The 15,932-nt window shown below is 40.3% G+C and overlaps 1 protein-coding gene across 1 annotated transcript; it reads left to right on the top strand.

Moving 5' to 3' along the window:
- Positions 1-700: 700 nt before the first annotated feature.
- LOC134405769 (vomeronasal type-2 receptor 26-like) lies at positions 701-15,760 on the top strand. The gene is made up of 6 exons (XM_063137024.1): positions 701-903; positions 5,867-6,158; positions 8,288-9,127; positions 11,178-11,402; positions 12,589-12,715; positions 14,859-15,760. Exons 1-6 carry the CDS (start codon positions 701-703, stop codon positions 15,758-15,760), a joined length of 2,589 nt encoding a protein of 862 aa, XP_062993094.1.
- The last annotated feature ends 172 nt before the right edge of the window (positions 15,761-15,932 follow it).

Here is a 15,932-nt window from a genome sequence, read left to right as displayed (position 1 = left end):
AATAATAATAATAATAATAACAATGTATATTGATGTACTTGGGATTTTGTTGTGAACCTCTGAGATATATTCTTGTATATGTTCAGTGATACATAAATCAATGAACTTCTACTTCTACTACTACTACTACTAACAGTAATAATAATTACTACAACAGCACTAATTGGAATGAAAGGTAATTCAAAGCCTATGCTAAAAGCAACATAAGCAACAAAGGGATGTAAATAAATTTAGATTAAGGGGGGGAAATCGCTGTGGAAGAAGCTAAAACTGATAGAGTCATTCAACTAGACCAGAGCCTTGAGTATTTAGCTCTTAAAAGTCTGGATTTGAATACCTGGAGAAGATTTCTGCTAAGATGTGGTCAACATGCTATATTCTGAAAAGTTTTAGGTAAAGTGTAACTTCAAGTAGATGATTATCTCCCCTATAATTATCAAAATAACCATAATAGTTCTACTTCTTAAACTCCCTAAGTAATCCCAGTAACCTCTGTGGAAATTATAAAATAAGAGGGGGAAATGCTATTAAAATCCTGGGCTTGTAGAGCCCCATCAGTCAAATTACTGACACTGTACTCTGATCAGCCAAGTGAGCAGCCATTCAAGTCAGAGGCATTCAAATGTCAATGTTGGAAAAGGCCAATGGGAGCAAAGAAGGAAGGTTATCTTGGAAGACAATAATATTTCTGGTGGTGGCGATGGCAGTATTAGTGGTACTGCCTCAGGTGCTGTGCAAGGTCCCTAGGGCTAAATGCACCATTAGTGAGCCTCTTCCCATTCTTCACAAGTACTATCAACCAGGAGACTTCATCACTGGTGGCATTATTTCTCAGATCTACATGTTTTCCGCTCCAATTACCTTTGAAAAGCAGCCCTCTCAGGAACGCTTTGAAGACCTTGTGTGAGTAGTTGATAGTTTTAATCATATAATGCATCTGTCCAGATAATATTCTCAGGCAATTTGCCCCAAGTGGTTTTTGCTTCAATGGTTTGGGAAATATCTGACACTATACCTCCATCATCATCATCATCATCATCATCATTGTCATCACCACCACCACCACCACTTTCATCATCTCTTTTCTTGCTTGTGGCAGGTTACCTAGATGGACATGATAGGCTTTGCCAGATCATGCTGTCTTTTACTGATTCAGAAATTTCTTGACTATTGGACATGTTTTAAGTATGACTGCTCACTGGATGTTGGTGTGGATGCATTTTGGTGGGCCCAGTTTTTGAAGGTTTTCTGTATAGATTTTTGATGTGATACCAGTGACTGATGTGATTAATGAGATAATTGTGACCTTTTCCTGTTGTCATAGTTCTTTAACTTTGATAGCCAGTGGTGTATATTTTTCTTTTCAATTAGTTTCCGGGCAAAGTATAAAGTGTTGGTTATTACCTTTAAAGCCCTACATGGTTTGGGTCCAGGCTACCTGCGGGATCACCTTCTCCTGTACAATCTGCCCCGCACACTCGGGTCGTCTGGGAAGAATCTACTTCAGTCAACCAAAACTAGGCTGATGGGTATTACCTAAAGGACCTTCTCTTTTGCTGCTCCCAGACTGCAGAATGGCCTGCTGGAGGAGATTCATCAACTTGACGGTCTTTTAGCATTTAAAAAAGCAATAAAGACTTATCTATTCCAGCAGGCCTATCCAGTGAAATTTTAGAATGTTTTTAGGATGTTTTAAGGGTGTTTTAATCAGTTTTTAATGTGTTTTATTTTCACTGTTGTTCCCCGCTTCAGTCCAAGTGGAGAGGTGGGCAAGAAATATATTATTATTATTATTATTATTATTATTATTATTATTATTATTATTATTATCATCATCATCATCATCTTTTTCTTCATTTTCTACAACATTTTTTGTCATTATTGCTGTGTCAATGAGTCCCCCCTTTTTTGTCTATAACTGTTGTGTGTGGTTGATTGTCCATATGAATTGTTCTTTCATAGTATATTTTATGATCTGCATTTTCCAAGATAGTTTCAGGTGAGTATCTATAGTATGGTGTAGATTGTTTGATGAGGTTGAATTTGATGGCCAATTGTTGGTGAATTACTTTTGTATCTGTATTGTCTGTCCATATAGTCCATTCATGCCGGAATTTTACATTCTGTTGTTACATGGTCTATTGTTTCTTGGAGCTGATGACACAACAGATCTGCAGAATAAGAACTTTATTCACTGTCAGAAACATAAAATGTTGTTGCATGTAGGGATGGGTGAGAATTCCATTTCATTGAAGGTTGATTATTTTCCACATTCAGGGCATAAATAACAAGTTTTGTGTCATTTTTAAATGAATGCAGGAGAAACTGAACTAGATAGATTTGTCAATTTGGGCCCAGGACATCTTGTGTTTTGCTCTTAAATGTCTGGGCATGAATCACTGTGCTTTCAAACTCAAATTGCTGTCTTATTTTTCTACTAACAAGTTCCTCTTCTTTAAGAGCTATCTGTCTAATGGTCCTCTTCACCTTGGGAGTAGCTGTATTTATTGGTTTATGCCAGTGCAGATGGGACATAGTTTCATTTCAGTTTGTTTCTGATAAGAACGTTCTGAAATTCATGAAGTTTTCTATATTCAGCAAAGAAAGAACTTTAGATTTAAAATATATAAATGCATGAGAATATGAAATTGGGAGATTCACTCATCCCTAGGTGCATCTATTCTTCCTATGTTTGGCTTCAAGTTTTAAAAGTTTTAATTGATTATATGATGTTTGCATTTGTGTTGTACCCCGCCTCGATCCAGAGGGGGAGGCAGGTAACAAATATATTATTATTATTATTATTATTATTATTATTATTATTATTTACAACACCTCCTGTATTGAGAAATGTACTATATGGGTTGTCTTTATTTTCACACATATTTCTTTTTTAAGGCTAGAGTTATGTGTTTATTTCACTAATCCAAGGTATAGGTGTGTGTGTATTTTTGGAAAGTAATGTGTGAGAGGTGTTAAGATGTCTATTAAAACATCTGTTTGCCAGAACAATCCTACCTATGTCTATGCATATCTGGATCAAACCCACTGAACAAAATAATGAGTTGGATTGAGACTTAGGCCTCATCTACACCAAGCAGGATATTGCACTATGAAAGCAGTATATTTATTTATTTATTTATTTATTACATTTTTATACCGCCCAATAGCTGAAGCTCTCTGGGCGATTCACAAAAATTAAAACCATAATAAAACAACCAACAGGTTAAAAGCACAAATACAAAATACAGTATAAAAAGCACAACCAGGATAAAACCATGCAGCAAAATTGATATAAGATTAAAATACAGAGTTAAAACAGTAAAATTTAAGTTAAAATTAAGTGTTAAAATACTGAGTGAAAAAGGTCTTCAGCTGGCGACGAAAGGAGTACAGTGTAGGCGCCAGGCGGACCTCTCTGGGGAGCTCATTCCACAACCGGGGTGCCACAACAGAGAAGGCCCTCCTCCTTGTAGCCACCTGCCTCACTTCCTTTGGCAGGGGCTCATGGAGAAGGGCCCCTGTAGATGATCTTAAGGTCCGGGCAGGTACATATGGGAGGAGGCGTTCCTTCAAATAACCTGGCCCCAAACCGTTTAGGGCTTTAAATGTCAATACCAGCACTTTGAATCGGGCCCGGACCTGGACTGGCAGCCAATGAAGCTGGAAAAGGACTGGCGTAATGTGATCTCGCCGGCCAGTCCCTGTTAGTAAACGGGCTGCCCTGTTTTGTACCATCTGAAGCTTCCAGACCATTTCAAAGGCAGCCCCATGTATAATGTGTTGCAGTATAAAAGGCAGGAGCCACACCAAGCACATATAGCAGTATGAAAGTGGTATATGATATGTGTCAATGGGCCCCAACAGTTGTCAATGCACATCAATACCACTATTAAGCAGTAGTGTGGCTCATGCCTTTTATATACTGCTTTCATACTGCAATATCCTGTTTGGTGTAGATGAGGACTTAGTCATGCTTAAAGTAGACACACTGAAATCAATAGGAATTACATTAGTTGTGATCAATTTAAGTCCCATTCATTTTAATGGTCCAGTTCTAAGGCCATAGCTAGACCTAAGGTTTATCCCTGGATCATCCAGGGGTCAAACCTGTTCATCTAGGTGACATACAGGGAATCCAGTGTTCAGGCAGAGGCGGACCCTGGATGATCCCAGGATAAACCTTAGGTCTAGCTGTGGCCTAAGTGTGACTAATTCCAGATCAATCCAATTACCATAGCAAAGGAATGATTATGAGTGATTATTTGACACTGTATCCTGAATTGGTAGGGAAATAGGTTTGCAAATTGATTCTGTCAATGTAATCTATATTGAATAGAACAGAGCCTTTGCCTATTACAAGTTCTGTGATCTCTGACTTCCTTTGAATTTTCTAAATTTATCTTTAACTATGGCCTTTTGCAATGTACTCCTGATTATCGTTGAATACAAGTGAAGAAAATATTCTATTTCTACTTTCATCTAACCATTTCTAGTCCCTGAGCAGATGACATGATGCTACTTCCTCATTTCATTTATTAAGCATTCTCTAACTATTTCTTCAAATATGTGTTTAGATTTACATCTTTTAGTTCCTTCTTGCTGGAATATTTTGATCACCCTTGACAACTGCTTGGAGAACCAGTTGATCAGATATCCTGAAAGAATTTTGGAACTTTGATACACCATTTTATTTATTTATTTAATTTATTTATTTATGATATGTGCAAACAAATGAGCTTTTCTACTGGAGATCCCACTATGCAACCTCATTCAAGCACATGAAAGGTTAATGTAGCTCCAACTAACATTCCATTCAATGCCTTTAGTTACTTGATGTTGTTGTTTTCTAAGTATGGTGGTGGGGGGAGAAGTCCTATTTTGAGAATTGTAGAAGATGTAGAACATGTGTACCAAATGCCAGCATTCTACATCATATGGAACTACCTTATCAATGTGATACCGCTGTGGAGCAGTTGGTAATGGCTGTATCTATTATTGTTATGTGTAGTGGTGCACACCAGCTTCTAAATGGTGAAAGGTTTCAAGTGTCCTGTCACTCACTCAAGGTTCAGTTTCCTGAAAAGGAGGACACTGCAGACTTACAGAGTGTCTATTGTATAAGATTTATTAAATCCCTGTTCAGGTGTTATGACATGAGTAAAAGGGAAGGTACCACATCCACTGTCCCCAATATTCTAAAATGTGTCACCCCACCCCTTCTGTCCTCAAACTTCTCATGATGAACAGAAAAATCTGCAGAGCATGAGTGTCACCAGGAAACCTGATAAACCTCCATGTGATCAGGACACCTGATCAAGCAGGGTTCCTGCACTTATGGAAGCTTCTGCCTGCATTCAAGTGAGCACAAGTAAAAGCCCCATGAATACTTCCCTGCTCAACACAGGAAGGTCAAGGACATTGGGAGTGATGCTGGCGTGTGCAGTCCTGTCACCATTACTTCTGGGCATACATTATTTTCAGGCATTACACCTGAACAGAGCTAAATACAGGCTGAGCATAAGACGAGGTAAGATGGGTACAAAGGTGGACTCAATAGATTCCTCTTGTCCACCAGATTTCTAGGGGAACCCATTGTGGTACATAATTTCTTGCATAGAGGAAAGGCAGTTCTCTGCCTCCTTTTCAGACCCATTTCCTGCACAGACTCACTTCTTCCTACACAGACAGCCCTCACCATGTCTACTAGTCTAGTGGGAAAAGAGAGATGTTATCTCCACCTATCACCTATTCCTTCTTAAGCTATCCCAGTTCCCATGTTACCAGCTGTCTGGATCCAATGCTTCAGAGTATGCCATATTCTAAAGCCAATGTTCCATGACTCAGCATGAAACTTCCATTGTAGGATATTGACTCACAACTACCAGCACATCCTGGCCTTGGTATTTGCAGTAAAGGAGATTAATGAAAATCCTCAGTTCTTGCCCAACGTCAGTTTGGGCTTCAACATCTATAATAGCCTTTTCCTTGCAAGCTGGACTTTCCTTGCCTCAATGGAACTTCTCTCCACACGGAACAAATTCATCCCTAACTACAAATGTGACATCCACAATGCTCTAGTAGGACTCATTGGGGGACCGAACTCTGAAGTCTGCCTCCACATGGCAACCACACTGGGCATCTACAAGATTCCACAGGTACATGTTATGAACAGAGCAAGGGGAGTTCAACAAGCCACACCTCCCTTCCCTTTGAAAAGCAGTGATGTGGTTTGAAGATAGAAAGTGGCAAGTCTCATTACAGGTCTTTATGGTATGTTGCTAATGAAGCACTAACGAAGTAGTTTTTAACTTTATGTTTGTGTATGATAGGTATGCATTAGGGCTAAGTGATATAGTCGACATATATATGTTAAATGACCTGTGAAAATGGTGAGATGCTGTCCATCAATTCTAGATCCATGTGAGACATGAAACTATTCACTCAATAGCCCCTGAATAATCCAGTGCTCTGGTTCATACAATAAGTTGAAGAAGTTGTGATCCAGCCCATTATACATTGTTGAATAAAAGCAGTGATGGGCATGTGGGTGACAGTGCACTCCCTCACTCCAGTTCATGGGGAGAAAATTGTGGGTTTATTAACCCACAATAGTAAGCCAGGTTTCTCTCTCTCTCTCTCTCTCTCTCTCTCTCTCTCTCTGTGTGTGTGTGTGTGTGTGTGTGTGTGTGTGTGTGTGTGTGTGTGTGAGAGAGAGAGAGAGAGAGAGAGAGAGAGAGAGATCTTCCTTCTTCTTGCAAGCAAAGTTATACTACCTCTGAACATGGAAGCTCTCTCTGGAGATCTTGCAGAGGAGAGACCTTACTTCTTCTGTGTGGGATTATGGAAACTGCTTCCACATTACCTGCTGCCACTGTTGTAGCTCTGATTCTGGTGATCAACAACCAACCAGAAAGGGGGTGCATAATATGATGACACATGAGGCTATGCCCAACTCAAGACATAGCTCACAATATCAATATCACCTTGATATTGTGCATCCGCAAAAACCTGTATGCATGGAACAAAATTTTGTATTAAAGTTTTCTTTGTGCTCACACTGGAGAACTTTGAATTGGTTACTTTCTGATTAAATAACAAATTCAATCAGAGTAAGTTTGCCAACTGCAACCAATAACATTTAAATAGAACGATAGGTTGAAGGTGACCTTGAAGCTCATCTAATCAACCCCCTGCATGCCTTCTTCCCCCCTCCAAGAAAGCATTTTGTTTAGTTTTGTAAGCCTGAAACAAAAGTCCTGCATTTAATGCAATCCTATAGATGTCTATGGAGCAGTAAGACCCATTGAATTTGCTGTAGCTTATTCATGGGTAAATGGGTGCAGTATTGCAGTCTCAACTAGCTGAAGGGAAAGAGGAGGGGTCATGGCTCAGTGGTAGAGCATGTGCTTTGCATGCAGAAAGACCTTGGTTTGATCACCAGCATCTTCAGGAGAGCTGACAGTCATTGTTGGCAATACTGAGCTAGATGGACCAAAGGACTGACTCAGTATAAAGCAGCTTCCTATGTTCCTAATGCTTTCAGACGAGCTACTTGTGGCAAAGGGGCTGGACTAGATACCTTCAAGGGGCCTTCCAACTCTGTCATTCTACGAAGATAGTATTGCTTGCCAGTTGGATACATGTAACATGGAATGGTAGCTTCAGTTGCATGATAGATTTAGTTGCATAGTCTTCCTGAATCTATTCCTGTAAAAAGAGACATCTAGGAGCATCATCAGATGAGTTCTTTTATAGCACACTCTTTACTGGGAACTCACAGATTTTTACAGGTCCTTTTCATGACCCTGTCCAGCTTCAGCATGCCTCCCACTCCTTCTGGTCATTTCCCCATTTTTTTTAAAAAAAAGACCCAGAAAATCTATTATTTTTCTCCTACAGTGAAATGTTCCACCATTGCCTGCTGTGTGCAGGAAAAACAACGTGATAAAAATGCCCACTGAATGGGCCATATGGTCTTTGTTTTCTTCCTCTTTCTACAGCATGGGGCAAAGTGATGGAAGCGAAATGTGATTTCCCCCATCTGAAGAACCTCTTGGATGTAGGTCCACCAATGTGGCACTGAAAACCATCCAGCTCCAAAGCAGTGTTCAAGCTGGAACTAACCACAGCACATGTACTATTAGGCAGTGAGGATACTCTGGAAACCTTTGCTGCAAATACCTAGTTGTCATAGTATGTTTTAAAAGGTTAGCAAAATTCAACATTGGGCAACCTTTTCAGTAAGTATATCTCTTTTCTCTTCTCATTATACTTTTTGCTGAAGCTCATCTATGGCTCTGCTCCAGTGATGAAAGACAAATCTCAAGCTGTTTTCTTCCACCGGATGTTCCCAGATGGGACAGAACAGAATATGGGGATTCTCAAGGTCCTGCTGCATTTCAGATGGGTCTGGATAGGGATGGTTTTTCTTGATGATGATAATGGAGAAATGTTTGTACAGAATGTGCTTCCCATATTTGAACAGCATGGGATCTGTTTTGAGTTCTTAGAAAGGATTCCCAAAATATCTTTTTCAGATAGCATGGCTGAAACAGGAGCAGAGTGGTTTCAAACATCTCATGTCATCACGGGAAGCACTGCCAATGCCTTCCTCATTCATGGTGAAATTCAGACCATTAGTGTTTTAAGAATGCTGTTCCACTTCTCTAAATTTGAATGTATACCCATCAAGAGCAAAGTCTGGATTATGACAGCTCAGATGGATTTCACTTCACTTGGGTTTCAAAGAACTTGGGATATACATTTCATCCAAGGTGCGATATCCTTTGCAGTTGACTCAAAGGAGGTTTGGGGATTCCAGAAATTTCTTCAGTTAAGAAACCCTGCCAATGAAAAAGAAGATGGATTCATAAAGAGCTTTTGGGAGGAGGCATTTAACTGTTCTTTAGACAAGGAAAATGGGGGAACCTGTACTGGGGAGGAGAAACTGGAGACTCTTCCTGTGTCTGTTTTTGATATGAGCATGAGTGGCCACAGTTACAGCATCTACAATTCTGTCTATGCTGCGGCCCATGCTTTGCATGCCATTTATTCAATGAAATCAAAGCAGAGAACAAAGATGGAACATGTGAGACAGAATCTGATGCATGAACAGCCATGGCAGGTAAGTCTTATTGGAGCAACTCCTCACAAAAGCTGGGTGTGTGTGGTGGGATCTAATTATTCTGCTAGTTGAGATGGCAAGAGGCACACAAATTAGGCATCTGACTTGGATGGTTTATCCCAATGTCATCCGAGTCCTCTCTACGATATGTGCTGAGAAAGTCATGGAGTACATCTTGACAAGGGGTTGGCCATGCTGTGGATCTCGTGTGGCAGCAGGTCATCTATGTGATGCAGCTGCCATCCTGAAGCCATCTAAGGGCAAACCCCCCAAAAAACTCTGCTTTAAAATATTTGGGCACTTACCCTGACTTTTTTGTGCTGCAGAGGCATGTCACAGCTGATGGCGACTCCTGATTGGTCACTGTCAGATGGACAGGGAAGGGGGCAAAACTCCAGGAGCTCTGAGTAAGGAGAGCAGAGTCCGGGCACTATGCATCACTCTCTTCCCCGCCCCCCGGCTGCCCCGTTTCTTCCCCCCTCCCCAGTACTTTTACAAAAGTTTTTTATCTATAAATAAATAAATAAATAAAAAGGGGGGCACAGGGCCTATTCCTTACCCCTCCATTTACTTATTTTTTATCTGTAAATCTAAAGTTTCGTAATTACAGAAAGTAAAAAAAGAAATGGGGGTGGGTGGGGAGGAATATCCCCATTCCTCTCCCCTCATTTTTTTAAAATAAAATTACAGATTAAAAAAATTAAAATATGGAAGAGGAATGGGGTAGCCAGGGGGAAGTCAGAGGGAGGAGAGCTGGTTTGAGTGCCACACATCCCTCTCTTCCTCCCCCTATGGATGCAACTCTGGATTTCTGCTCCTTCCTCTGCAGATACCCGGAAGGAGCAAAAATGCGGGAGCCAAAAGCCTCATGGTACCAACGTGGTGCCATCATGTTGGGCCCTCAGTCTTCTGTGCTTCTCTCAGCATGGCCTTTTGTGTTATAATGCTCCAACTTTGGAAATACACCCCCCCCCCGGAGGATCACCTGGTGCTGAGTCAATTTACTGTTCAGCACCAGGTGACACCCCCCTCTTTTAACCATGACCTTTTTATTATCACTCTGTCTTACTGTTGAGGAGGAGGAGGGTTTCCTTTTTATTTTATTTTTTTGTAAATGTCTCTGAGAGCTTCAACTGAGACCTTAGTTACTGTCAGCTGGTGTGCAGCTTTGAAGGATACAATTGTGGCATTACACCCCACAAGTCAGTTCCCTAATGTATGTCTAGAATTTGTAAGTCTATTGTGTTTAGAATGTTGACCTGAGTGGGTGGAGATTGAATATCTTAGGAGGGGGGAGGAGGATATATAAGGGAATAACTGAGGTGATAGGTGTGTGTGTGTGTGTGTTTAAAGTACTTTGGTTCGAGGGAGAATTAGACAATCAGGGTAAAGAGGGTTGTCTTTTGAGTGTAGTGTGCAGATAGTCAGTTGATGTATATTAAACAATCCTGATAATAAAGAAAGTTCAAGAGTGAAGGTGTGAGAGAAAGGAAAGGGTGTATGAGGAGAGAGGAAGGATTGGATGAGAGGTTTTAACAAGGGTCTGAAAATTTTTATTATGAAACAAAGTTTGGGAACATTGAAATAAATTTTTATTCAGTTTGTTTTACTACCACAAAAATCTCATGTGTCTCCTTGGCATTTATCATCTGCAGTTATATACATATAACACTAGTTCTGACCTTAATTCACCATCAGCACATATAATTAACAGTGCAGTATTTTATTCCAGAAATTATTCCTGTTTAACCCCTTTCTCCACATAGTTTGTAGAAAGGTGGTTTTGTCCCTCATCTCAGGCTCATAAAATGGTGGTACTTAGCTTGAGTAGGGAGGGTCCACGGACAGGCCTGTTGTAAAGAGCCTGTGTTGTGGCACAACGATCTATACACATTTTCCTGGGAGTAAACTCAGTGAACTCCTTGGGTCTTATGTATTGATAGACATGGATGGGACGGTGTTGTAAATGAACTATTAAACATCATTCTGAAGTTTGAAGGATTACCATACAGGATATATAATGACATCATTTCCTTCCAACTCCATTTAGTTACACCAGTTCCTGAGAGGCACCTCATTTAAGAACAATGCTGGTGAAAATGTCTCCATTGATGAGAATGGGGAAATAATAGCTGGATTTGACATCATCAACTGGGTGACATTCCCAAACCAGTCCTTTCTGAAAGTCAAAGTTGGAAGGGTAGACCCAAAGCCTTCCTCAGCCAAAGTGTTCATTAATGAGGATGCCATTGTATGGCCCAGCAGATTCAAGCAGGTAGGGGATGTACACATTCCAAGTCATTCCCTCAGTGTTCCAAAAGTGGTACCCTGTTGAGGGACTTAAACAGCACCAGCTGTTTAGACATTTGATTTGTGAGTTTAATCAACATATGATGAAACATATGGATCCTGAAAATGAGCATAGTAGTTTTTCCCTCCTATGGTTGTCCCTGACACTCTACAAGAGTTGTATGGATAACCTATAAAGCTGGGAGCATTCTCTACACATGTAGCCTTCCTCGACCAGGGTTGTATAGAGATGTTGTGGATGCCCAACTGAGTAGAGGACTCCAAAGGACTCCCTCACATCCATCAACTCCAGATGCAGTCTGGAGCCCATGGTGCATTCATGAGCCCACGCAGCCTGATGAGCACTCATCAGCCATCTGCTCTCATCCAAAGCCTATGTTTTGTGCAACAATGGAGCCTCTGGAAATTACTTATTTTCTGGATTGTGTAAATGATTCAGAAATGAAAAGGGCCCATTTATGCATCAAGGAAAACACATAATTTCCAGAGCCTCAATGGTGGCTCCAGATGTCGTTGGACACTCACCAAGCCTCAAAAAAACTTGTGTGTCAATGCAAGCAGGGGCAGATGGTACCGGCAGAGAGATGAGTGTCTGATGAATTGGATGTGGGTGAGTCAACTTCAGTTTCCCTCAGTTCCTCATTTTCCAATCTTCAACTTCTCCATGGGTTGAGATACCATCAACCATGGTATTCTTCTGGATAAACTATCTCAGCTAATTGAAGGAGTGTAGTCATTCCACTCCTACTTGGAAGGGCAATTCCAGAAGGGCCTCTTTCAGTGGTGGCACTCCAGTGGTGGGATACTCTTCCTATATATGTTCTCCTGGCACCTAATTGTGGTCTTTATGGCAAAAGCTGAATCCCCCCCCCCACCTTCAGCATTTTTAGACTTGTTGTCTTAGGACCTCAGTTTTGTTTTTTTAATGTGTTACTTTGTTTTTAGATCATTACTCTTCCGGTGTTTTGTTTTATTTTGTTTTAATCTTTTATGGGATTATATTATGTTTTCATCATGCTCTGTTTTATTCTTCTGTGTACCATCCAGGGAGCTTTGGGTACTGGGCAGTATAAAAATGTAATAAATAAATAAATCCCAAAAAACATTTTCTTCTGAACATTTCTGCAACTGGTTCTTTCATTCATGCACAGGAAATACCTCGCTCCATGTGCAATGACAACTGTCATTTCGGTTATAGTAAAACCAAGAAAGAAGGGAAGCCATTTTGTTGCTATGACTGTCTTCTGTGCCCCAAAGGGAAGATATCAAACCAGACAGGTAAGTTGCATTGAATGAATGAAATAATAAAATGGTTAGCTGTTGTCAGCGATAGATCAAGGTCATGATAGTCCTATTGGTAGCCATCTGTACAAGGCCCTGCTCTGCCCCAAACACTCAATGCACACATGACATTTGTGCATACACACAGAGAGACGGTCAACATACCATCTCTCTCTCTCTCTCTCTCACACACACACACACACACACACACACCACACTTGAAATGAATACCCTCAGTCAGAAGCAGAATTGAATTTTCTGTTAAAAACATGAAGAGTGTATATCTATTTAAGTTACTCCAAATATATTCAACATTTCTCCTGTTGTTATTTTTCCAAGTATGTTAGCTGGTCTTCTACTTCCTTCAATATACATTATAATTTGGTAGATGTAGGTGGCATCATTTTTTTAATTTGATTTCCCTCATATTGGCCCTCTTCAGACTACACACTAAACCATGAAGTTTAAACATTTTCTGCTAAACGTTACAGCTTAGCATGTCTTATGAACTACAACTCAGCATATTGTGTGAACCATTGCTAACCATGGTGGCTACATGACCAGAGTTTAGGATAGGGTGCATTATTATTATTATTATTATTATTATTATTATTATGGTTAATATAATTTACTGTTATTATCCATTGTGTTTATATGTAAGATTAAATTGATGTCTGTTATATAATGTAAAAATTTAAATAAAATTATATATAAAAAACATGCTCACTAAACTCTTGCTGCAAAAGGGTTAGGAGCCACATAGAGTTGCAATTTTTATAAAATTACCATTTGCTCTATTTTTATTAAATTGTGGATCAAATACCATACATATTTATTGTGATCCATAGATCCGTGAAAAAACAAGAATCAAACAGGAAACATCAGACAGTTAGAACTATTGTCAACTTTCATCTAATACACAGAGAGCTCTGATCCTGGCCGCCACTGTAAGAAATTTAGCAACAGCCAAAGTTACTTTTGAGGACTTATCTTCCAACAGAAACTTAACATAAAATTTGTCTGAACTTCTGGACAATTTACTCAACAATGGGGTGATCATAAGATGACGGGCCTGATTATAAAAGCTACAGGACAGAAGGATATGCTCCATCATCTCTACTTCCATATTCCTACAGGGGCACCGTTGTGCCTGATAAGGGACACCAGCATATCTGCCCCGAAGGAATTCAATACAATAAACATTGCATCTGGCCTTGGAGAAAGCAATACAATATTTAGCCACCGATAGGTTCTTTAAATAGTCAGCCAGCTGAAGAGGCCCAATGTAATGAACGTGCAATGCACGTGACTCAAATAAGACTGGAACCAATGGTAATTCTGAGGGACATAAATAAACTCTTTCGGCTCCTTCAGCCAGGGCTTAGGTAGTGTGATTAAGATCGGTTACTCACTGACGTTTGTGGCTCCTTTTCATGATGTCACCATCCTCTGACCTCCTGTGCCTCTTCCCACCCCCCACTATTCCATGATTTAACTCACTGAAAATGCAGTAAAAATATACACCGTCCTCAAAGGGCTGTTGCATTTAAGGGATAACACAATATTCCTGTAATGTTGTATCACTATTTGCTAGCTGCATAAATAGAACATTGGGAATTTTCGCACAATGGAAACTGCAAAAAAAAGGGGGAGGAATGGGGGAGGAATGTTTATTGTTCCCTTATTAATCTTTTTACTCAGCAAGTAGAAAACCCAGTAAGAGTCTGTGGCGTTTTTCCACTTTAATGTAGTAAAGTGAGCACAATCCTATGACCCCCTAGAGAGGATAAGGAATTGGGCATAGGATAATTTGGATTCCTGGATCCAACTTTAGAGACAACAGTCTGACTTTGAACCAAGGAATCCTGCCCCTCACCCTTACAGTTAGTTTGGAGAGAACCATACTGGCTGCCTTTCAATGTCACAAATGCATGTCACTAAAGGAGTGCTTAGCATTGTTCTTGAAGGTCCAAACTTCTGAGATGCTCCTGGCATTTCCCAGTGAATTACAACTGTATGAGAAGCTTATAAACGTGCATTTCAGAAATTACCCTAGCAGTCCTCCAACAAAGTGTTATAATATTGAGCATTGATGACCTCTTAGGCTTCCATATACTGTAAGCTATGTTTTCTTTTTCAGACATGGATGACTGTTTTCAGTGCCCAGAAGATCAGTTTCCAAATAATGTCCAGGATTTATGCATTCCAAAATATATAGTGTTTTTGTCTTATGGAGAGCCTTTGGGTATCACTTTTGCCATTGTTGCTCTTTCCATTTCGTTTATCACAGCTTTGGTGCTTGGGATCTTCATTAAGTACCAGGACACTCCTATAGTGAAAGCAAACAACCGGAACCTCACCTACACGCTCCTCCTCTCCCTCCTCCTCTCCTTCCTTTGTACCTTCCTATTCATTGGCCGACCTGAGAAGATGACATGTCTCCTTCGACAAATTGCTTTTGGCATCATCTTCTCAGTGGCAGTTTCTTCTGTTTTGGCTAAAACTACAATTGTGGTTCTAGCTTTCATGGCTACCAAGCCAGGATCCAGGATGAGGAAATGGGTGGGCAAACAACTGTCCAATGCCATTGTTTTTTCCAGCTCACTTATTCAAGTCATTATTTGCATTGTGTGGCTAGGAACCTCTCCCCCATTCCCAGATCTTGACATGCACTCAATGACAGAAGAAATTCTACTGGAATGTAATGAAGGCTCCACTCTCATGTTTTACTGTGTCTTGGGGTTTCTATTTTTCCTGGCTATCATTAGCTTTACTGTGGCTTTCCTAGCCAGGAAGTTACCTGACAGTTTTAATGAAGCCAAGTATATCACCTTCAGCATGTTGGTCTTTTGCAGTGTTTGGTTCTCTTTTGTTCCAACCTATTTGAGCACCAAGGGGAAATTCATGGTGGCTGTGGAGATCTTCTCCATGTTATCCTCCAGTGTTGGGTTGCTGGTCTGCATCTTTTGCCCCAAGTGCTACATGATTTTGCTGAGGCCTGATTTGAACAATAAACATCAGCTAATGAGAGTAAAGAAGTAAAGAACATGATTATATCACATCATTTCAATTTAAATTGTTCATATTCACTACATCCACTTGCAAGCCTTAAAAATGGAAACTTTGGCCTTTGCTTAGACCTACCTGAAAGTCCGGTCAGGAGGAGGGGCGAGCCATCGCTGCAGCTAGTGTGGGCTGTCGCCCCAGTCTATAC

The sequence above is a fragment of the Elgaria multicarinata genome, chromosome 11 (assembly GCF_023053635.1).
Source record: "Elgaria multicarinata webbii isolate HBS135686 ecotype San Diego chromosome 11, rElgMul1.1.pri, whole genome shotgun sequence".
Classification (NCBI taxonomy): domain Eukaryota; kingdom Metazoa; phylum Chordata; class Lepidosauria; order Squamata; family Anguidae; genus Elgaria; species Elgaria multicarinata.
The sequence above is the reverse complement of the archived record's forward strand: the minus strand, read 5'-3'. Positions and strand labels throughout refer to the sequence as shown.